The following is a 19,416-nucleotide window of genomic DNA, read 5'->3' as shown; positions in this document are numbered from 1 at the left end:
ATGGAAATTCTTTGAATAATTTGAGGTACGTAACCTGTTTCACATTGCAAATGTCATTTTTGTAGTGACATTTGTTTTTATTTAATCAAATATATTACATGTTTTTATTTTTTATTCTTGGTAAAACAGACCAGCAGGGTTAACATCTTTGTTTTTAAGTCTTCTTTGAAGAAGTTGTAATGTTTTCATTTCATTTTATTTTTCCTTGCAGGGAATGTCTTGGGAAGCATGAGGTGAGTTATAGGCAGTCATTACTGAATAAAGCTTGAAGTTTCTAACTCTTTAATACCAGGACTGTTAGAAATAAAAAGTCAAAGTATTGTTATTTCCGTGTTATAAAGGGTGTAAGAGCTTGTCTGTTAACTTTTGTTTTTATATTTTTATAGGGAAATATCTACGTACATACAGTCCAGCCATATTATACAATCAGTGGCTCACTGTATCATCACGTAGTTGTGTGTTCATTACCATGATCATTTTTAGAATATTTGCATCACTCCAGAAAAAGAAATAAAAAGAACTCATACATACTATACCCCGATCCCTCTCTCTTATTAACCCACAGTATTTCAATCTATCCAGTTTTTACCCTTTATCCCCCCTTTTATGTATTTATTTTTTTTCCTACTCATCTGTCCATACCCTGGATAAAAAGAGCATCAGGCACAAGGTTTTCACACTCACATGGATACATTGTAAAAGCTATATAGTTATATTCTTCAAGAATCAAAGCTTTTGGAACATATTCAACAGTTTCAGGTACTTCCCTCTAGCCACTCCCAGTACACCATAAACTAAAAAGGGATACTGATATGATGCATAATAATAACCTCCAGGATAACTTCTTGACTCTTTTGATTACCTCTTGACTCTGTTGAAACCTCTCACGCACTGAGACTTTATGTTGTCTTATTTCTCTCTTCCCCCTTTTGGTCAAGAAGGCTTTCTCGTTCCCATGATGCTGGGTCCTGGCTCATCCTTGGGAGTCAGGTCCCATGTTGCCAGAGAGATTTACACCCCTTCCACATAGGAGGTGAGGGCAGTGTGTTTACCTGTCAGTTGACTTAGAGAGAGAGGCCACGTCTGACCAATAAAAGAGATTCTCTGGGGTGACTCTTAGGCATAATTATCAGTAGGCTTCGCTCTCCTTTGCAGAAATAATCTTCACAGGGGCAAGCCCCCAAATCAAGCAGTCAACCTATTGAGTTGGTTGTCCTCAGTGCTTGTGAGAATTTCAGGGATTCCCCAGATGGGGAAGTGGAATATTTCCTACCTTCTTCATAGTCCCCAGTGGGACTTTGCAAATACTTTTTTATTCCCTGTCTAAATTACTCTGGGAGATATCAGGGCACCACACTAGCCTATACAAACCAACAAGATCTTACACTTTATTCAAGATTCCATGTTATTATAGTTTTCTTGTCTATTAATTTTTAAAACATGCAATGTTTTTATTTGAAAATTAGCCTGTGTATGTACATTCACAACACAGTCATTATTGAATGTTCCATTTTAGAAACAGAATGTTTTGCTTCTTATTATCCATTATTTGGAAGTTTTTGATAGATTTCATTGGTTCTTTAATACCGTTAGTCGTTGAGTCCTTATTTCACATCAGGCAAACACTTTACCTTATTCAATATTCACAGCAGTTCTAGGAGGAAGATTAAGAGGAACTAAGAGATGAAGAAGATAAATACCTTCTCTGAGGTCATTCAGTTAATTTGCATTCAAATATCTAAGTCTGAAGGGCATGTTTTCTGATTCCCATTGTAATGAGTGATACAGAGAGTCAAATTATTTTCCTTACTATTACTCATCAAAGTGCTGAGTTCATAGATTTTAGTTGTTATGCCTCCAGTACAAATGGAGATTTATTAACCTTTGTGAAATGTGTTGTCAAATGATGGTGGGGCCGTTTCAAAAATATGGGTGCAGGGATTTATGAATGTGTATATTGTGCTGATTTTCCCTTTTATTTATTTATTTTTTATTTTTTTAGGTGAGTCCATTGCCATGCCATGCTGTAGGACCCTACTCTTGTAAGAGAGTTTGTGGACGAACTTTGGATTGTCAGAATCATACTTGTATGAAAGAATGCCATAAAATAACTGAAATTGGTGGCTGCACTGACAAAAACAAGGTAAGGTCCTTAGGTTAAATGTATATATGCATGAAATATTTTTTTAATCGTATTTTTATTGTGAAAAATAGCATATATACAAAAAAACAATATATTTTAAAGCATACCGCAACAATTAGTTGTAGAACAGATTTCAGAGTTTGGTATGGGTTATAGTTTCACAATTTTAGATTTTTCTTGTAGCTGCTCTAAGACACTGGAGCCTAAAAAGATAGATCCATGTAATGATTCAGCAATCATACTCATTTGTTAAAAACCTTATCTTCTCTGTATAATTCCACCTTTCCCTTTGATCTTTCTCCCAATCTGTACGGTTGTTTGGTCTGTGCCCGTTCCAACTTTTTCATGTTGGAAGGGGCTGTCAATAATATGGGATGTTCTGGAGAGGCTGGCGTGGGTTTCAGGACTTATCTGGCCTAGGAACCCATCTGGAGGTTGTAGGTTTCTAGAAAGTAATCATGGTACATGAAACCCCTGTAGAATCTCAGTAAAACCCTAGGTATTCTTTAGGGCTGGCAGGCATGGTTTTGGTTAGGGTTTGGCAAACCATGTTAGGTAGCAGTGTCTAACTGAAACTTGCATAAGAGTGACCTCCAGAGTAGCCTCTCAACTCTATTTGAACTCTCTGAGCCAGCTACTTTATTTGTTGCATTTCTTTTTCCTCTTTTGGTCAGGATGGCATTGTTAATCTCATGGTGCCAGAGCCAGGCTCTTCCCTGGAAGTCATATCCCACATTGCCAGAGAGACTTTCACCCCTGGATGTCATGTTCCATGTAGGGGGATGGGTAATGATTTCACTTGTAGAGTTGAGCTTAGAGAGAGGCCACATCTGAGCAACAAAATAGGTTCTCTGGAAATAGGCATGCCTATAGGTGGGCTAAACTTCTCCACTACATAAATAAGCTTCACAAGAGCAAGCCTCAAGATCAAGGGCTTGCCCTATTGATTTGGGAGTTTCTAATGTTTGAGACATTATCAAGTGTTTCCACTGTGGTAAAGTTTATAGTTCCATTTATTTTCTCCCATCCTTCAAGGGACTTTGCCAGTACTTTTTGATTATCTGCTTAACATACTCTGGGATATATCTAGGCATTACATTATGCTATCCAGAATTACAGGCCCTCATTTCCATTCTGGGCTCTCTGTGTTTGGGTTGTTTAAATGATCAATGTAGACAGTTTGAGTTCAGTTATGTGCTACAGAAAATTTGGATTCTGGAAAAAATAAACCTTTCTTCCTTTGGTCTTACAGAATAGCTAAATTCTGAAATACAGACAATGTCTTCCTTACCCCTGTATTCTACATTACCTTAATCCCAACCTGATTGGCTTTGTTCTTATCTCTAATTGAAGCCTGATCTCTTTTTCAGCTTCTTTAACAATTGTTGTATGTGACAGTGCTGACTTTCAGGACTGCAAACTCCAACTCTTGAGCCTTAGGTGTCACACACGTACCGAAAGTTCCAGGAAATACCAGGTTATACATATCTATCACTGTCTCTCAAAATCTAGAAATAATTATTGCTCTGAACTAAATGTGACTGTTATAAGAGTTTACAATCTAGGCCCCAATTTTCTTGTAATTATTTTCCAAATGAGACCATACAATATTTGCTCTTTTGTTTCTGGCTTATTTATGTTTTAAACATTTTTTCAACAATTAGACCATAAATATTTTTTCATTTTGCTATAGCTTCTTTCTTCCTTCTTGACCTTGTCCTTGCTCCTAACTTGCCTTTCCTAAGATGACCAGTTTAAGCAGCTTCAAATATCTTTCTGTTTATTCATGATAATATGCTTTCTAATGTGGAACTGTACATACTGTACTTGTATTACTACAGACATTTGATTTTATGAAAAAATACTAAAATTATATATCTTTTTAGATAGTTTGGTAGCAATAGCACATTTACTTCTGTTCTTTCAGTTCTCTGAGTAATTGCGCTCAGTTATTTTCATACTCAACTATGACTCTTCATAATTTCAACACATATCCAGTCTTTTGTTGGAAAGTAAAGCAAAAAGCAGTTCAGAGATGGGATGTAGTTTGTGTGTGTGCAATTAACTGAAAGTATTTTTTTTTCAAGAGGAAAGTCATTTTTATTAAATGGTTAATAGTATAGGGGTTAGGTACCCTTACATCCCATCTTCAATGCTTAAACAAAGTACATCATGAAAAAGAATGGGTTTAATATTTGCTTCAAACATTGAGATTATTACATATGTTGTGGTTTTTTTTTAAAATTCAGAAACATCTACTCTGTTAAGTTCTTCCTTGCAGCTCATGGTTAACTGAAGGTATTTTAAAGCATATGAGAAATCAACCATTCAGAGATCTCTAAAAATTATCATTTTACATGGAAAACCCAAAATAGTTAATCAAATTATCAAATTTAAATAAAAGTAAACTTTGTTTTTAAAGTAAGTTTTTTCCTAGGCTTCCATTCTATAGGGAATTATAATATTACTAGCAAGTGTGCTTAATGAATAATAAGCCCAAAATGTTAAGCTTCATTTTATTATAAATAACATTAACTTTACAAATGTTTAAATTATTAAGAACTGTGTTATTGAAAGATTTACTTCCATTGTTAATATTTTTCCTTTGATTTGTTCATGGCAACTCATAACAACCTAACTGTTCATAGTGTAATTCTTGCTCATGTACAAAAATGTGTTCCTTAAAATTTATTCATCAGTTCTTGTCTTGGTCCTTAATAAATATGTAAAATGAAAAAGAAATTTCAATTATAAAATAAAAGTAACAAATTAATGATAAAATATTCAAAATTGTTTTAGCTAGTTAGGGTATAGCTATTGCATTGCCTTTCTTCTGGATGTCCAGAATATCAAATGAGTCAAAAAGAATTCATTTTAAAAGCCGATATTTTAAATTCCCATTGGGGGAATTGTGTTAGAGTATTCCAACATTTCTCTTTTGGCTATAACTTTTTCCTTTCTAATAAGAACTGCATGAAATATTTGATTGTATTTGCTGATTAAGATAGTCTTTCCTGAGAGTTAGAAACTTGAATTTGGAGGTATCCAGGAAGATGACTTGGTAAATACAGATTAGGGATTTTTTTTTTTCCATAGCTGAAAGCAGCCTCATTTCATCAATATAACTCTCTTCTTTTATAGGTAGGGAAACTGAAGCTTATAGTTGTGATATGACTTGTCCACAGTCACACAACAGAGTAGCAAGTAAGAAAGTAGTATGCCTGACCTCTTAATTCCCAGCCCTGTACACTTCTCACATTGTTAAAAGAGAAGATTGAAGCAGGTATACCCCATAGCCAGGAAGGAGCAAAAGAAATAGACTGGTCTTAACTTTGGTTATGTTACCAAAATATGGTAAATAGAAAATATGTATGCCAAGGAATAGTTTGCATATTTTGTGATTCAATGCCTATTCCTACCCAGACTTTCCCATTTCAAAAAATTATTTTACCATTTTTACTTTGTTGTGCCGGTCAAAGACAGGAATCATGTTGGGTTTCTTTCTTAGCTTTATTGCCCTCATTCCATTTTAAGTCCTGTAAGGTTAACCTTCAAAATAGATTCTGAATCTGACCATTTCTCTTAACCTTTACCATGAACGTCTTCATCCATCCATTACCTCTTATCTAGACTTGTGTATCCTTAACCATTATTTCTGCTTCCACTTTGTCTCACTACAGCAGCCAGATTGATTTTTTATGTAAATTAGGCATCATCCCTTAACTGAAAACTCTTCAGTAGACTTTGATCACTCTTAAAATAAAATCCAACTTACTATGGACTGTAAGACTCTGTAATGATCATAATTCCTAATGCCTTTCCTGTCTTTTCACTCATAAACTCTTCTCCTTTGCTTATTTCTCCTTCTGTTTTTGCTATTTCTTGAGGATTCCAAGTTTGTTCTTAACTCAGGGCCTTTTCCCTGAACTTGACAGTCTTATGGCTGTGTCCTTCATTTAACAGATTTCTGTTCAGAACTTCATTAAATAGGACTTCTTCTTCTTGTTAGCATCACTCTCTTTTATTTTGCTTTTTATCATTCTTCATAGCATTTATGAAAAAATTGTACTGTGTTCTTTACCTCCCCTACTTGAATTTAAGTTCCGTGGAGCCAGGAATCTGATGTTTCTTGCATATTCCCTGGAAAAATACTAAATAAACATTTGTGGCATAAAAGGACATTATTTTTAAATTAAAAAATAGAAATTATTTTTAGATGAATGCTTTCATAGTTTGAAACACTTTATTTTTAATCCTAAATGTGAAAAATACCGTAGAATTTTATTGACATAGTAACTACTCTCATCATATCTGTACTTAGGAATGATAAAAAATACTTAATCTTTAATACTTAGTGCCATGTCTGCAGCTCTTTAAGTTATTTTATCTCATGTATGACATGGAAAAATAAGCAATATCCTGCTATAAAGAATGTTAAGCTCTGGTAGAGCAGAGAGGTGCCTGGTTAATTTTTATCAGGGACCTTTATTTTTTAATGTAATTAATTTTAGTTAACTCGAGATGCTTTAAAAAAAAAAACTACTAGTCATTCTTCTTTTTACCCTTTTTATGTTTTTCTTTTTGGCAAGATGAGACAAACACCTCAAAATGTTAAATGCTTTGGGAATTTTAAATGTTAAAAGGTTGCGCTTTTCTTTCCTTCAGTGACAGTGTGTTTGTGGGGTAGAAATGGATTTATAACATTTTACTCTCTATTTTTTCTTTTTTTTTCCTGCCATTGACTATTCTTTACCAAGAATAGTAAACAGTAAAGTGTCTTTGGTAGGGACGCTTTATGTAGTCAAGTTCATTTTAAAGGTGATTTGATTTAATGAGGTTCATAGGTATAAAAATCTGTGTGAGTAATGGTCATGTTAATGGTGTTGCTATTCTCCATTTTAATTATTTTAAGAGAGTGAGAATGTGTACTGTTGCATTAACTATTTCTAAGAGCTGCAGAAATATTTTTTTAATGTGTAATAAGGGACATAGTGACTCTAAATTTTATAACTTTAACATACAGAAACATTAGACTTCTGCACTTAGCAGATTTATTTCCTTACTATTTATCAGGCTGGTCCAGAATGCTTACGCTGTGAAGAAGGGTGCTCTAAAACACGACCTGTAGGTTGTCCTCACCCATGTGTTTTGCCATGTCACCCTGGAGAATGTCCTCCATGTGTTCAGATGCTTAGAATAAAATGTCACTGCAAGATTACAAGCCTGTATTTGGAATGTAGGTAAGTGGACTGAAGAAATATTCTTATTTTACTAAAATAATTTCACTGCTGTCTTTTTTTTTTTTTTACATGGGCAGGCACCGGGAATCGAACCCAGGTCCTCGGGCATGGCAGGCAAGCATTCTTACCTGCTGAGCCACCGTGGCCTGCCCTTCACTGCTGTCTTTTTATAATTTGGCACCCTTTACAGTATTCTTTAAGGCAGTGTATTTCAGTTGTGTTCCTTAGACCCTAGAGGCCTAGACTTTCCACTAGAGACCTAGAAGAAAGGTATGTAGACTACTTTACCTTCTAGATATTTCATACTAACCACAGCAGTTGTGCTTTTCTTCATTTGGTAATCCTATGTAAAACTTTTTTAGAAAAAAAAGTATTACTAAAATAAACAAATAAATAGTTATATTATTGCTCTCAAAAAAATTAGAAAAAACTATAACAGATTGTTCAAGTAACAATGTCAACCTAGAATTTTGCTGGATCAGTACATTAGTATTTAGTATAACAAACCACCAGTGGTTAATTTTTTATTTCAAGACTCTAAGAAGAAAAATGATGGAGAAAAGTGAGATAAATATGATAGGGAGTTTTAAATTGTCAGTAATTACTGACTTAAGCAGTGCTGGTCTATTGCAGTTCTTTTCAACTATCTTTTAGAAAATAATTTTATTCCTTGGTGATTGTGACTTCTGGGTTGCTCACTTGAGTCAGATATAAAATCATATAAAAACACAGACTGAGTCTGTTTCTGACCTTAAATGAATTAGTATATAACACAGTTTACCCAAAAACAACAGAAAAAAAGCTTTTCTAATAAGCTTGGTGCATTTCCCATTGAATAGTCTAGTTATTTAATCAGAAGTATAGTAAATTAATATTTAGTATTACATTAGTATTTAGTATAACAAACCACTAGTGGTTAATTTTTTATTTCAAGGCTCCAAGAAGATCTGAATTGTGATTGGTCTATAGTGAAAGCTTGTAGTAGGTGTTACTAGAGAGAGGCCAGGCATGATGATAGTTCATGCGTGTTTTTTACTTCCTTTTTTGTAGTGATTGCCCTTTGGCACTTGATTTTTTGGAAGCACATAAAGACTTTGATGCAATTAAGTAATTTGATGATAAATGTTATAGATAAGAACAATTAATATACTTCTTGAGAAAAAATGAAATAAGTAAAATAATTTTATGAATATATAATGGAAATTGTGAACTATTTTTTAGAAAGATTATGCCATAAAATGGCCTTGGCTTAATATCATCAAAACTTCCTCTTCCACTTTTAGAAAAATAACCACAGCTGATGTAAATGAAAAGAATCTCCTCAGTTGTTGCAAAAATCAGTGCCCTAAGGAGGTAAGCTTTATACAACCTTTTATGTTATGTTCTTTGGGCACTGTTTCACTTTGATTTTCTCTTTTCTTGTTTGGTCATCCTAATTCAGGTCTTTTTTTTCCCCCCGTATTAGAAATGTGGGTCAAGAAACAAAATATGATCAATGTTCATAAAGGTGTAACATGCATGGTTAGGATAGATGCATATCTCTATGAAATTTGGGGATGTTAGAACTAGGAATGGCCATTTGAAGCTTATAAAAATAAAAGCAATGTTAAAGATAATGTACTACTTTATACAACAAAGTATGTAGTGTCTACCTCATAAAATGTGGTTTTGGCTTAAAGTATACACTGATCAAGAAGTATGTGGGTCATAGGCGATTATACAATAAATGCATAGTAAGTTATTGAAAAAATGGCTGTGAGTGTATACATTCATGTGGATGTGTGTGTGGGGAAAGAGTGGGAGGATAGACATTTAGATCCATGACATTTCAAAAAATGATATCAGAGAAGATACTTCTGTACATTATTATTGTGGCATTTAGTGCTGGTACCATTCAGAGTATTGAACATTTAAAGTTTCATATTATTTTAAAGTATAGTAAAGTATAAAGCGTTCATATATAAATTTGTTATGCATTGTATTCATACTGAAAATTTCAAAAAACGTTCAGAAAAAAATTGTTCAGAATGAAAAGATAAAAACTCATCTCATTAGTGATTTATCCTGGCGATCTAGTAATGAGGGTGATTTCTTTTTTGTGGTTATGAGTAGGATAGTGACATTGATTTGATTTGGATAGACATTAAAAAGTAATCCTTTAGATTTACAGATGTATACTAATAGTACATATTTTCTTTACAGTTTTTTACTTTAGGCACTTATCTAAGTGTTTCTGACCCTGTTTAGAGGCATGGTATTCCTTTTTGTTAACAGTGTTTCATTTTAACTAAATCTTTCACTGTGTTTGATGGATTTGTTTAAGAACGATTGGAAATTAAACCTGGGAATTTTAAATGCTATGTGAGATTATAAAAAAGGAAGTAATTTCACATAATAAATAATTATTTTAATAATCCTCTCTGTTGTATAAGTGACACTAGGAGCATGTGCTATTTCTGATTTAATCTTCTGAACTCTTTGAATTCTGAATTTTCTCTTGTAACATAAATATTCTTTTATGTTATTCAGACTCTAGATAACAAGTAGTTGATAATGTCTTATTTCTAGAAGTGTAATTTAATCATATTATTTAATTATATAATTTAATTCAGGATTGCTGATTGGCAGTTTAGTATTGATTTGGCTATGTTTAAGTTGTGATGCTGCTAGGATTTAGAAATTTGTTGTCTGTGCTAATGGTATTTGGATTCTAGATCGTTCTGAAGCCCCAGTATTGCTTAAAGTATTTCTGGACTTTTTTGAGAAATGCATGCTTAGGCTGGAAAGAATCCAAATGGCTATTATAATATGAAATACTATAATACTATAAATTTAGGAATGGACAGGTGAACTTCATTGAGTCTAATTGAACTCATTATTGTCTATGGCCTGTTGACATTGGTAAAGCTATAGCAGTAGTTCTCAAAATTTAGTGTGCAACAGAATCACTTAGAGGGCTTGATAAAAATACCATGTGCTGGGCCCGCCTCAAACTATAGTAGTTATAGAGTGAGGCCCAGGAATTTACATTGCTAATAAGCTGCCATATGATGGTGATGCTTTTGGTCTGGGGACTACACTTTGAGAACCACTGAGCTACAGAATCAAATCATACCCAGGGTTAACTAAGAAGTATGTCACTTTGAATGTGGAGTAGCTATTTTATACTCAAAGTTAAGGTTCTGGAGTCTGAGAAATTCTCTTGTATTGATATGTTTCATTATTTAGTGACAGGGATAAATGTTTTAGAATAAAAGGCTAAGGAGTTGTAATAAGATCCAACAATACAGTCAGTGGCTTAAGAACAAATCACCTATAATACAGGGAAGGTAGATGGATGATTGTGCTCCATGTATTCATTTGAGAACCCAGGTTAGCTGGGCAGCTCTCTCTTTGACTCAAGCTTCCATTGCTGCTTCAGTAAAACATCATTTCCACCACATGGAGAAATGGATGTATGCTCTTGAAATGCTTTAAGGCACAAATCACTTGCGAGTACATTCCATTGGGCAGAATTTAGTCATATGGCTATACATACCTACAAAGGTAGTTATGAGATATACTCATGAAAGATAGCAGAGGAGAGCATTTAAATTTTCTATAAATTAGTTTATATCCAAAGGAAAAACCCAATTGACAGGTTCACTGATTAGCGAGGATTGATTGACCCTACTGTGATGTGTTCTTTCTTAAAATAGTTGTTGTTGGGGGCCTGAGAAGTGTGATGAAAATGTAACTGTGTAAATGCTCTATTTTTATTGTATTTTAGCTTCCTTGTGGACATAGATGCAAAGAAATGTGCCATCCTGGTGAATGTCCCTTTAATTGCAACCAGAAAGTAAAACTTAGATGTCCTTGCAAGAGAATAAAAAAGGTAAATATTTTGTTATTAAAAATACTTTCCATGTAAGATTTTTGTTTTTTGGGTTTTTTTTTTGTCTGTGTGTTTTGTTAATTCTTTGGCTTTAATTTTTCCTTTTATTTTGAAGGTCTTAATTCTTCAAATCTTTTTTTATTAAAATTAATTTGTCTCGTTCTGTAAATGTTTATTTTAAAACTCAGTTTTGGCTACTTTGTTTTGTGCAGTTTAATAGTAAAAGAAAGATCATATTATATTGAAGCCAAGTTCATTGCGCTTGTTTGGATAGAAGCAGCATACTCTAGATTTAAGTCTTTTGAAATAGAACCCAGTGTGAAAAGTGAGTTTCATGAATTAAGTGATCTGAGATAAACTTTTATTGCTCTTATTTTTCAGACTGGGTTTTTTCTTCAGTAGTATTCTTTGAAAATGTACCTTAAAAAGACCTCAAACATTCAGAATTGGAGGAAATTAATTTTCAAGTAACATAGTGGTAATGGAGGAGTAAAAGGGCTAGCAATCATGATTTGAAGGCCCACTGAAAAAGAACTTATGAAGGAAAAGTTTCACTAAATTCTCAAGTATCAGTGGCCTGGTAGTCTTTTTAAAATTCTAATTTTCCTTGACTTTATTGTTGACAGTGTTGATTCCTTTAAAACCTTCTTTCTTCACCTGTAATTTACCCTATTCAGTTAAAGTTTTAACTCCTTTTTCTTTATATTCCTATGGGCATTCCCTAAATCTAGTATTTTTTTTTCTTCTCTTTAAATTCATCCCCTTAGAAAATTGCCTTTTTTATTCTTCTATTCAACAGCTATTTATTAAGGATCTTCTACAGGTAATTTCTTTTATCTATTTTCCTAGTCTTAGTATCTTTTCCTGGACAGATCATAACTTCTGAATTTGAAGTTTTAGGCCTGACCTCTTCTGGTAGTTGAAATATAAATTGGACCACCTTTACTTAGTTAATATTAATATTTAATTAATTAGTTAGGCGATAGTTAATATTTAGTTAAGCCAATTTTTATCTGAGAAGATGTCTCTTGTTTTCTCTCAGAGCTCATGACATTGCCCAAATGCAGTTTGCGAAAGTTCATTAGAACTTTCGCAGCAACTCTTTTCTAGATTTTGGCAACAGCTTTGTAACTGATTTTCTTGCCTCCAGTCATGCTGCTTCTCTGTTCAGTGGTTCTTCATCACTTATGTGAGAAAAATATGTGCATTTTATAAGAAATGTATATGTTGATGTACATATAGACTGAACTTAAGGGGAATTTATGACACAACCTTTGCCAGCTTGTCTAATGTCATCCCTCAGCGGTCATCTCTGTGAATCTATTACTTATGGGCCCTAAATTCATGTTGTACTTCTCACTTAGTCTATGGCAATGTATGTGTTCCTTCTTCTGAGTAAAATAGAATTTTCTTTTCCTTTATTTCTCTGCTTTTTAGAGTCCTACTCATACTCAGTGCGAGCATTTCCTCCTTTATGTGTTTTCCTGACTCACTCGGGAAGACTTAGGTCCTCCTTCCTCTTGGTTTTCATTGTACTAGTTTCATAACTAAAAACTTTGCCATCTAGGGACGTCTATAATCTTGTTTCTTCTTTTGTGAAATAGAGTTTATACATAGGCTTATTAGAAAAAACAATAGAAGTAATGCATATGTATACATTTAGCACAAGCCATGCTATTTTAAATAAATATAGTAGCTGCTCTTATTGTTGTTATTAGTTTAGCACTTATCAAATTACTTACAGGTTATCTTTCTATTACACTCTTTACCTGATCATGTGCCCTGTCCCTAGCACAATGCTTGGCATGTAATAAGTGCTCTAACTACCTTCTGAATCGGAAAAGATTTTTCTTTCAGACTAACAGACAGTGTCTGCAAATATGCAATACTTTTGTGTCTACTGTTCATGCTATTTTTTCCTCTGTCGTGACTATCCAGGGAGATAAGACTGTATTTATCACCAATTTCAGTCAAATATGAAGAACTAAGGGAAAAAAAAAAAACTCTGAATAATAAAATTCAGCTGTATAAAGTGTTTACAGTAATATACATGCACTTTATTCATAGACTTGATTTATCTAATTTCTTAACTCTTGTGGATTTGAAGTAAAAATTTGAAGTTTAGCTAAAGGTGGGATAAGTGTGAAAGGAGAAACTGAAATAAATAGGTATGCTTAAAGCAAAAAGGGAAAAAGTAGATGAACTACAAAAGCAATGTCTAAAACTATTTTAGGGAAAAAGTAGATAAAAGAACTACAAAAGCAATGTCTGAAACTACTTAATATAAGGACCCCTAACTCATTAGATCAGTATTTTATTATGGCATTGTACAGTAATTGATCATAGTATTGAGGTCATCAAGAACGAGCAGATGAATGTTCCAAAGTTCTGTTAAGGAAGTAGGGAAGTGCAAATGAAAACATTTGTTTTTCCTTTAAATTTTTAAAAGAAAGATTTAATAGTTGAGAGAAAAATCTGTAGCTCTCCAGAAGACTCTCAAACTGCACTCTCTGGCATAGTTATCACTAGCTACATGTGGATATCTACATTTGAATAATTAATTAACATTAAATGATATAAAAAATTCAGTTCCACGGGCAGGCCTCGGTGGCTCAGCAGGTAAAGTTTCTCGCCTGCCATGCTGGAGACTTGGGTTTAATTCCCAGTACCTACCCATGCAAATTAAATAAATAAATAATTAAAAAATTCAGTTCCTCTGTTGCACTAGCCACATATTAAGTGCTCAGTAACCATATGTGGATAGTACTACTGTATTGGATAATGCAGATATAGCACATTTCCACTTTCCCAGAATGTTCTGTTAGATAGCATTGCTCTAGAACATTTTATTTCCTGGAAGCTTTAGGAGAATACAAAGAAACAAAAAGGAAAAATAAAGAATAAAAATAAATTTGGAGCTAAATTGATAGTGATAGCAAGTAATTATTCAGTGAATTCAACTTCATGGTATTCACTTTTTTTGTAATTAAAAGAGCATAAAGAAATAATCACCATTTGAACCAAGACATTTAATGCTAACTACACCATTTAATGAGCATGACAAGTAAATAATATGCATAATCTTAAACTGTTAGAGGGATTTTGCTTTTTTTATAGCATACAGTTAGGACTTTGAGGGAAAGATCATTTGAAATCTATAATTTGGATTATTTGTAGGAATTACAGTGCAACAAAGTACGTGAAAATCAGGTTTCAATAGAATGTGACACAACATGCAAGGAAATGAAGCGGAAAGCATCTGAGGTAATGTCGCATTACATACCATTTTTAATGTGTTAATGGCCTTTCCCTGTTCTACAGGAATTATTGTTTAATTATATGATTACTAAAAACATAATTTAAAATTTCATATTTTTAACTCTTGTAATGAAAACCTAGTTTTATAGGCTTATTTTGAATGCTGATTATGCTTCTATTGCCTGGTATGTACCTAAACTTTCCATCCTCTATACCAGTTAGTTTGTGTGCTGTGGGACATAAGTATTTATATTAATGTTAGCTTAAGCCTTTAGAAAATTTGGTTTAACTAATATAAAAATAAGAGTTTTGGTTTTTTTGGTGCTAAGGTTATCATGTGTGTCACTCTTTGCCTCTGTTTTGCTAAGACAAATACCATACAGTTGGTTGGCTTAAGCATTGGGACTTTATTGGCTCATGGTTTTGAAGCTAGAAGAAGTCCAAAATCAAGGCATCAGCAAGGTGATGCTTTCTCGCCGAAGGCAGAAGCCTTAGAATATTTTATTAATTGCACTTCTTTTCCCCCACTTTATGGGTTTTTAACTCTTTGGATTGTGATCTAACATCTATCATAGATATTAAGCAGAAATGTGTGAGTTTTGACAGTTCCCTCCACTCGAAATCTGTTGGACAGAACCTTGGTGACACTTTTCCATATATCATTTTTATTTATTTAAATAAGTTCCAGTATAAAGCTCCCAAAGTTGTTATGGAATTAATGGAGCCCAGGAGGGAAGATGTTAAAGTTCTTCATAAAATTTGATGAGTACACTGTTAATTTACTTTTATTATTTTAATAATTTTTATTGTTTGTGTGTATGTGTGTTAATTTTAAATGTACATAAACAGATAAAAGAAGCAGAAGCCCAAGCTGCTCTGGAAGAGGAAAAACGAAGACAACAGGTAACTAAACAAGGGATACCTAGATTTATGTCTCTTGGCATCATTGCTAGTTTTTGTGCATACCTAGTATAGACCAAGGACAAACTAGGGGCTAGTCTAAACCTAATCTGAACTGAAAATAGTAATATAGTTTCTTCAAAATAAAAATTAACCAACACTTAATCCAGCAGTACTGATACTTGCAGGAGGCACAAGATTTTATTTATTTCTGGATGGTTTATATTCTCAATTTACTTCCTTGCCAGTTTTCATCAATTCTCTTTCAACTCCTTATTTTGCATGTGGGAATGAGATAGGATCTGTTTTTAGGCATATCTTGGTACTCATGACTTCACTTAACGAAAAGTATTTGAGTTCTGTTTTTCTGAAGTGTAGATTATCTAGCACAGACAAATATTGTACACTAACCAATCCATTTGTTTTGATAACACATTCCCTTATTCCCCATTAGATCCTTGAATGCATGGCTGTTACTTGTCCTTTGTTAATACATGGGTAACAAGTACATTCCCTGTTTGCTCAAATACACTGTGACCATATATGCTAAAAAGTAGCTTGACTTAATAGTGTAATTATTTGTTAGTTTGTATTTTGAGATGCGTTATACTTATCAAACAGGATGTATGATAAGCCATACTGCCAACTTTATGAATGAGAAAATTGAAATGGTTACATGACTTAAAGGAAAGACATCAGAAAGAATTTATAGCAAATAAAGATTGCTTGAGATGATGTCTGAGATTTTATGGTTCCGTAAAGTTGACTTGCCTAACTATGCCAAAAAAGAAGTTATCATAACTAACACAGTAAATGATAGGTTGGTTGGAATCCTGGAAATAAAATTATGAGAAATAGTTTAAAGACCTCCCTCCTTCCTCCCAATCATTATGGATGGCTTGCTGACCTTTTAAACAGAATACACAACATTATTTTAAATACGCTTGATGACTGTTGGTCATCATTTAAGCATCAGCTACTTCACTGCGTCAGTCATTCTTTTAAGTATTTTAAGGTATCTATGTATCAGGAACCACTTGAGAATAATTCTTACATTGTAGCTCATGAAAGAATGCCATTTTGTATTAATATTAAGTTAAATATGTGATTAGATCTTTTTCAAGTGCAGTTTATAGCATGGTGGACACAATAATGATATGTTAACTGAAGTTACACTTCCTTCTATTAAATATTTACAGAACTTTTTGTGGACATTACACATAAATATGTTATACTATCATGTATCCCCCAAATTTGGAAAGTATACTAAGTTCTAAGTGGTAGAATAAAATAATCCACATTTGATAATGAATATAATCCAGTTACTCATTTTCACAGCCAGTTTTTAATTCTACTTTTGAAAATAGTCAATTTGATTTAAAATGTGAAGCGTATTATTGAATAATTTCTACCATGTATTTTTTAATGTTATTTAAGAAAGAGAAGAGTCAGGTTCCAGCAGACTTTTTCTTCTTACTTCATGTAGTTCCCTACAAGCCACTGATGTTTATTAATAGCATTGTAAAAAGCTAGATTTCACTGGGCATCACTTGTACTTGTTAGAAACTATATCTTGTAGAACCCCAATAGATTAATGATGTTGAAGTTTAAAATCAATGTCCATATTACAAGGCCCGCTAAATTAATCAGATGGTTCTCTATTTAGTATCTAAGTCAAGCCCACAGTCTAAAATTCTCTCTTCTATTACTCTTCATTTTCCTTTAAACTCACCTAAATAGTGAATTTGTTGAATATAATCAGTAATGGTAATGGTTCTTTTTTTAAAAAAATCAAAATAATAGATATAATTACTTTAAAAACATTTTTCAAGTTGATTTTAATTTAAATGAAAAATTTAAAATCAATGTATGTGTTGAAATTAATTAATAATGCTGTTTGATTTTAGGCCGAATTGGAGGCTTTTGAAAACAGATTGAAAGGTCGTCGAAAGAAGAACAGGAAAAGAGATGAAGTGGCAGTTGAACTATCATTATGGCAAAAATATAAATATTATCTACTTCCAGTATGTGGAGTTTCAGTTGTAGTGTTTGCATGGTACATGGTCTGTGATATGTATTAAAAAATCTTGATCTTTTAATATACTTTAGATTGAATTTAGATAAGTTAAGTTTGAAATATTAGAAAGTATATATGATTGAACATGACATATATTCACATTTGTCTCTTTATTCTTTCCTGTCTATTGTTAGAAGGACAGAATGTTAAACTTTATCTTAATTAGCATACTAAAAAGGGTGATCTAGCAGAGTTTAAAGTAAAAGCATGACTGAAACTTTAAAATATTTCATTAGCTATAGCCAGTGACTGAATAACATGTTGTCCATTGTGCTCTTTTGTATCAACAGGGTTGTTTCGTTCAATATTTCAAACCACAAACTGAGCCATATGTGTAGTAACAGAAATATTTCTCAAATGTTTTGCTTGCTTATTAAAGGATACTTTTCTTGATCATGTAACTTTGTAATTTTTTTTAAAGAAAATGATTCTCTAAAAGGTCTGTTAAATTGTAACATGAAGCTATATAGTTAGATTCCAGATTGGTTTGTTAGTGAAGAATGGTTATTAGTGATTGATACAAATTACCATGTAGTATGTTTCTCAGAGGAAAATATATCTTCAACAAATGACAGCTAGATTTCTCACATGTGGCTATTTCTTGTGTAAGAAACTTTTAAAGTTGGCATGTTTTGTAAAATTCAAGTGTGTCTTTTCAAAGTAATAAAAAGAAAACTAGTATTTATGAATATGTGCTGAGCACAGAATTTATGAGCTTTATGTATTTTGTTCTCATTTCTTCTCACGAGAATACTATAAGTAGATTTCAGCTGAAAATAATTGTTTTTGTGAAAACAAACTGATAGAAAAGTATCAATCAGAAGCCAAATTTGTTTGCATTGTAAGTAATTTTAAATAGTTTTGCTATTTAATTTTTGAAGATTAAATTTTTCATTAAAATTTTTCATACCAAATTTATAATCTAGAATATTTATTTTTATCTGAAATATTCAGAGGTCTATAATGTTATAGGAATAATATAAATGTATAAAACTAATAATTGATAAAGAACATAGTAATTGATAACTACTGAAATGTGGCAGAAATATGTTTTAAGAACTATGAAGAATTTTTAAATTTTATTGGATTTAAGTCAATTTCTTGAAAGCCATGTACATTAACTAAATATAACCTGGTGTCCAAAATTAAAGGACATTCATTCCTTTCTTTATGGGCTTTATGTTTTCATTTTCAATTTCTTGTAACACTCCTAACTGTGGATTTACTGGATTCATATATCAGAAGCTCTGAATAAGATCTGCTGCATTCAAGCCATTACCTTACTGTGCTCCAACTTAAATAAATGTTAATTATGAGTAATCAGGTGTTTACCTGGGAAGCCATTTTTATGTTTCAGAACCTTGGTCAGAACCTTGAAGCCAAATTCAAATCTGTTGTTTGTTGAGCTTCTCTTCTTGCTAATTCCTTTCCAGTTTATGGGGAAGAATTTTGGTGAGCATGGGTTTATGGGGAAAGAATTGTAAATTAAGCTTCTTTCTGTTTCACTTATAACTCAGAGCTTAATTGTTTTGCCTAAAGTCACTCAGCTGTTAATATATTCACTCAATAGATGTGTTTCCTATGTGTCAGGTATATTCAAGGCATTGAGAATATGGTGATCCTTACTCTCATGGAGCTTATAAAGAGCAGAGGAGAGCAGGCAGGAAATAGACTTACAAACTAATGTGATTTTACTGTGATAAGTGGTGTGAAAAAAAGAGAAATAGTATAGAAAGTGATGGGGGAGGTGAAAGGGGGCAATCTAGATTGGGAAGATCCATCTGAAATGAGGACAGGAGACATTGATGCTGTGACTTGAAAGACAATATGAAGTTGTTCATTGAAGATCTGAGGGGAACAACTGAAAGATGGAAAGCAATGTAAAATCCCCAAGTTGGGAGCATCCTTGACATGGATAAGGCAC

General features: G+C 32.8%; 1 protein-coding gene across 3 annotated transcripts in view; it reads left to right on the top strand.

Moving 5' to 3' along the window:
- Positions 1 to 18,904, top strand: part of NFXL1 (nuclear transcription factor, X-box binding like 1) — a 73,455-nt gene extending 54,551 nt beyond the window's left edge. For all 3 annotated transcript variants that reach the window (XM_077136790.1, XM_077136789.1, XM_077136788.1), the window contains exons 16-23: positions 212 to 233; positions 2,003 to 2,143; positions 7,217 to 7,383; positions 8,667 to 8,736; positions 11,153 to 11,257; positions 14,435 to 14,521; positions 15,365 to 15,418; positions 17,323 to 18,904. In XM_077136790.1, the coding sequence (XP_076992905.1) occupies positions 212 to 233; positions 2,003 to 2,143; positions 7,217 to 7,383; positions 8,667 to 8,736; positions 11,153 to 11,257; positions 14,435 to 14,521; positions 15,365 to 15,418; positions 17,323 to 17,496 (820 nt within the window). In that variant the 3' untranslated portion in view covers positions 17,497 to 18,904. The remainder of the gene's footprint in view (positions 1 to 211; positions 234 to 2,002; positions 2,144 to 7,216; positions 7,384 to 8,666; positions 8,737 to 11,152; positions 11,258 to 14,434; positions 14,522 to 15,364; positions 15,419 to 17,322) is intronic.
- The last annotated feature ends 512 nt before the right edge of the window (positions 18,905 to 19,416 follow it).

The sequence above is a fragment of the Tamandua tetradactyla genome, chromosome 19 (genome assembly GCF_023851605.1).
Source record: "Tamandua tetradactyla isolate mTamTet1 chromosome 19, mTamTet1.pri, whole genome shotgun sequence".
NCBI lineage: Eukaryota > Metazoa > Chordata > Mammalia > Pilosa > Myrmecophagidae > Tamandua > Tamandua tetradactyla.
The sequence above is the reverse complement of the archived record's forward strand: the minus strand, read 5'-3'. Positions and strand labels throughout refer to the sequence as shown.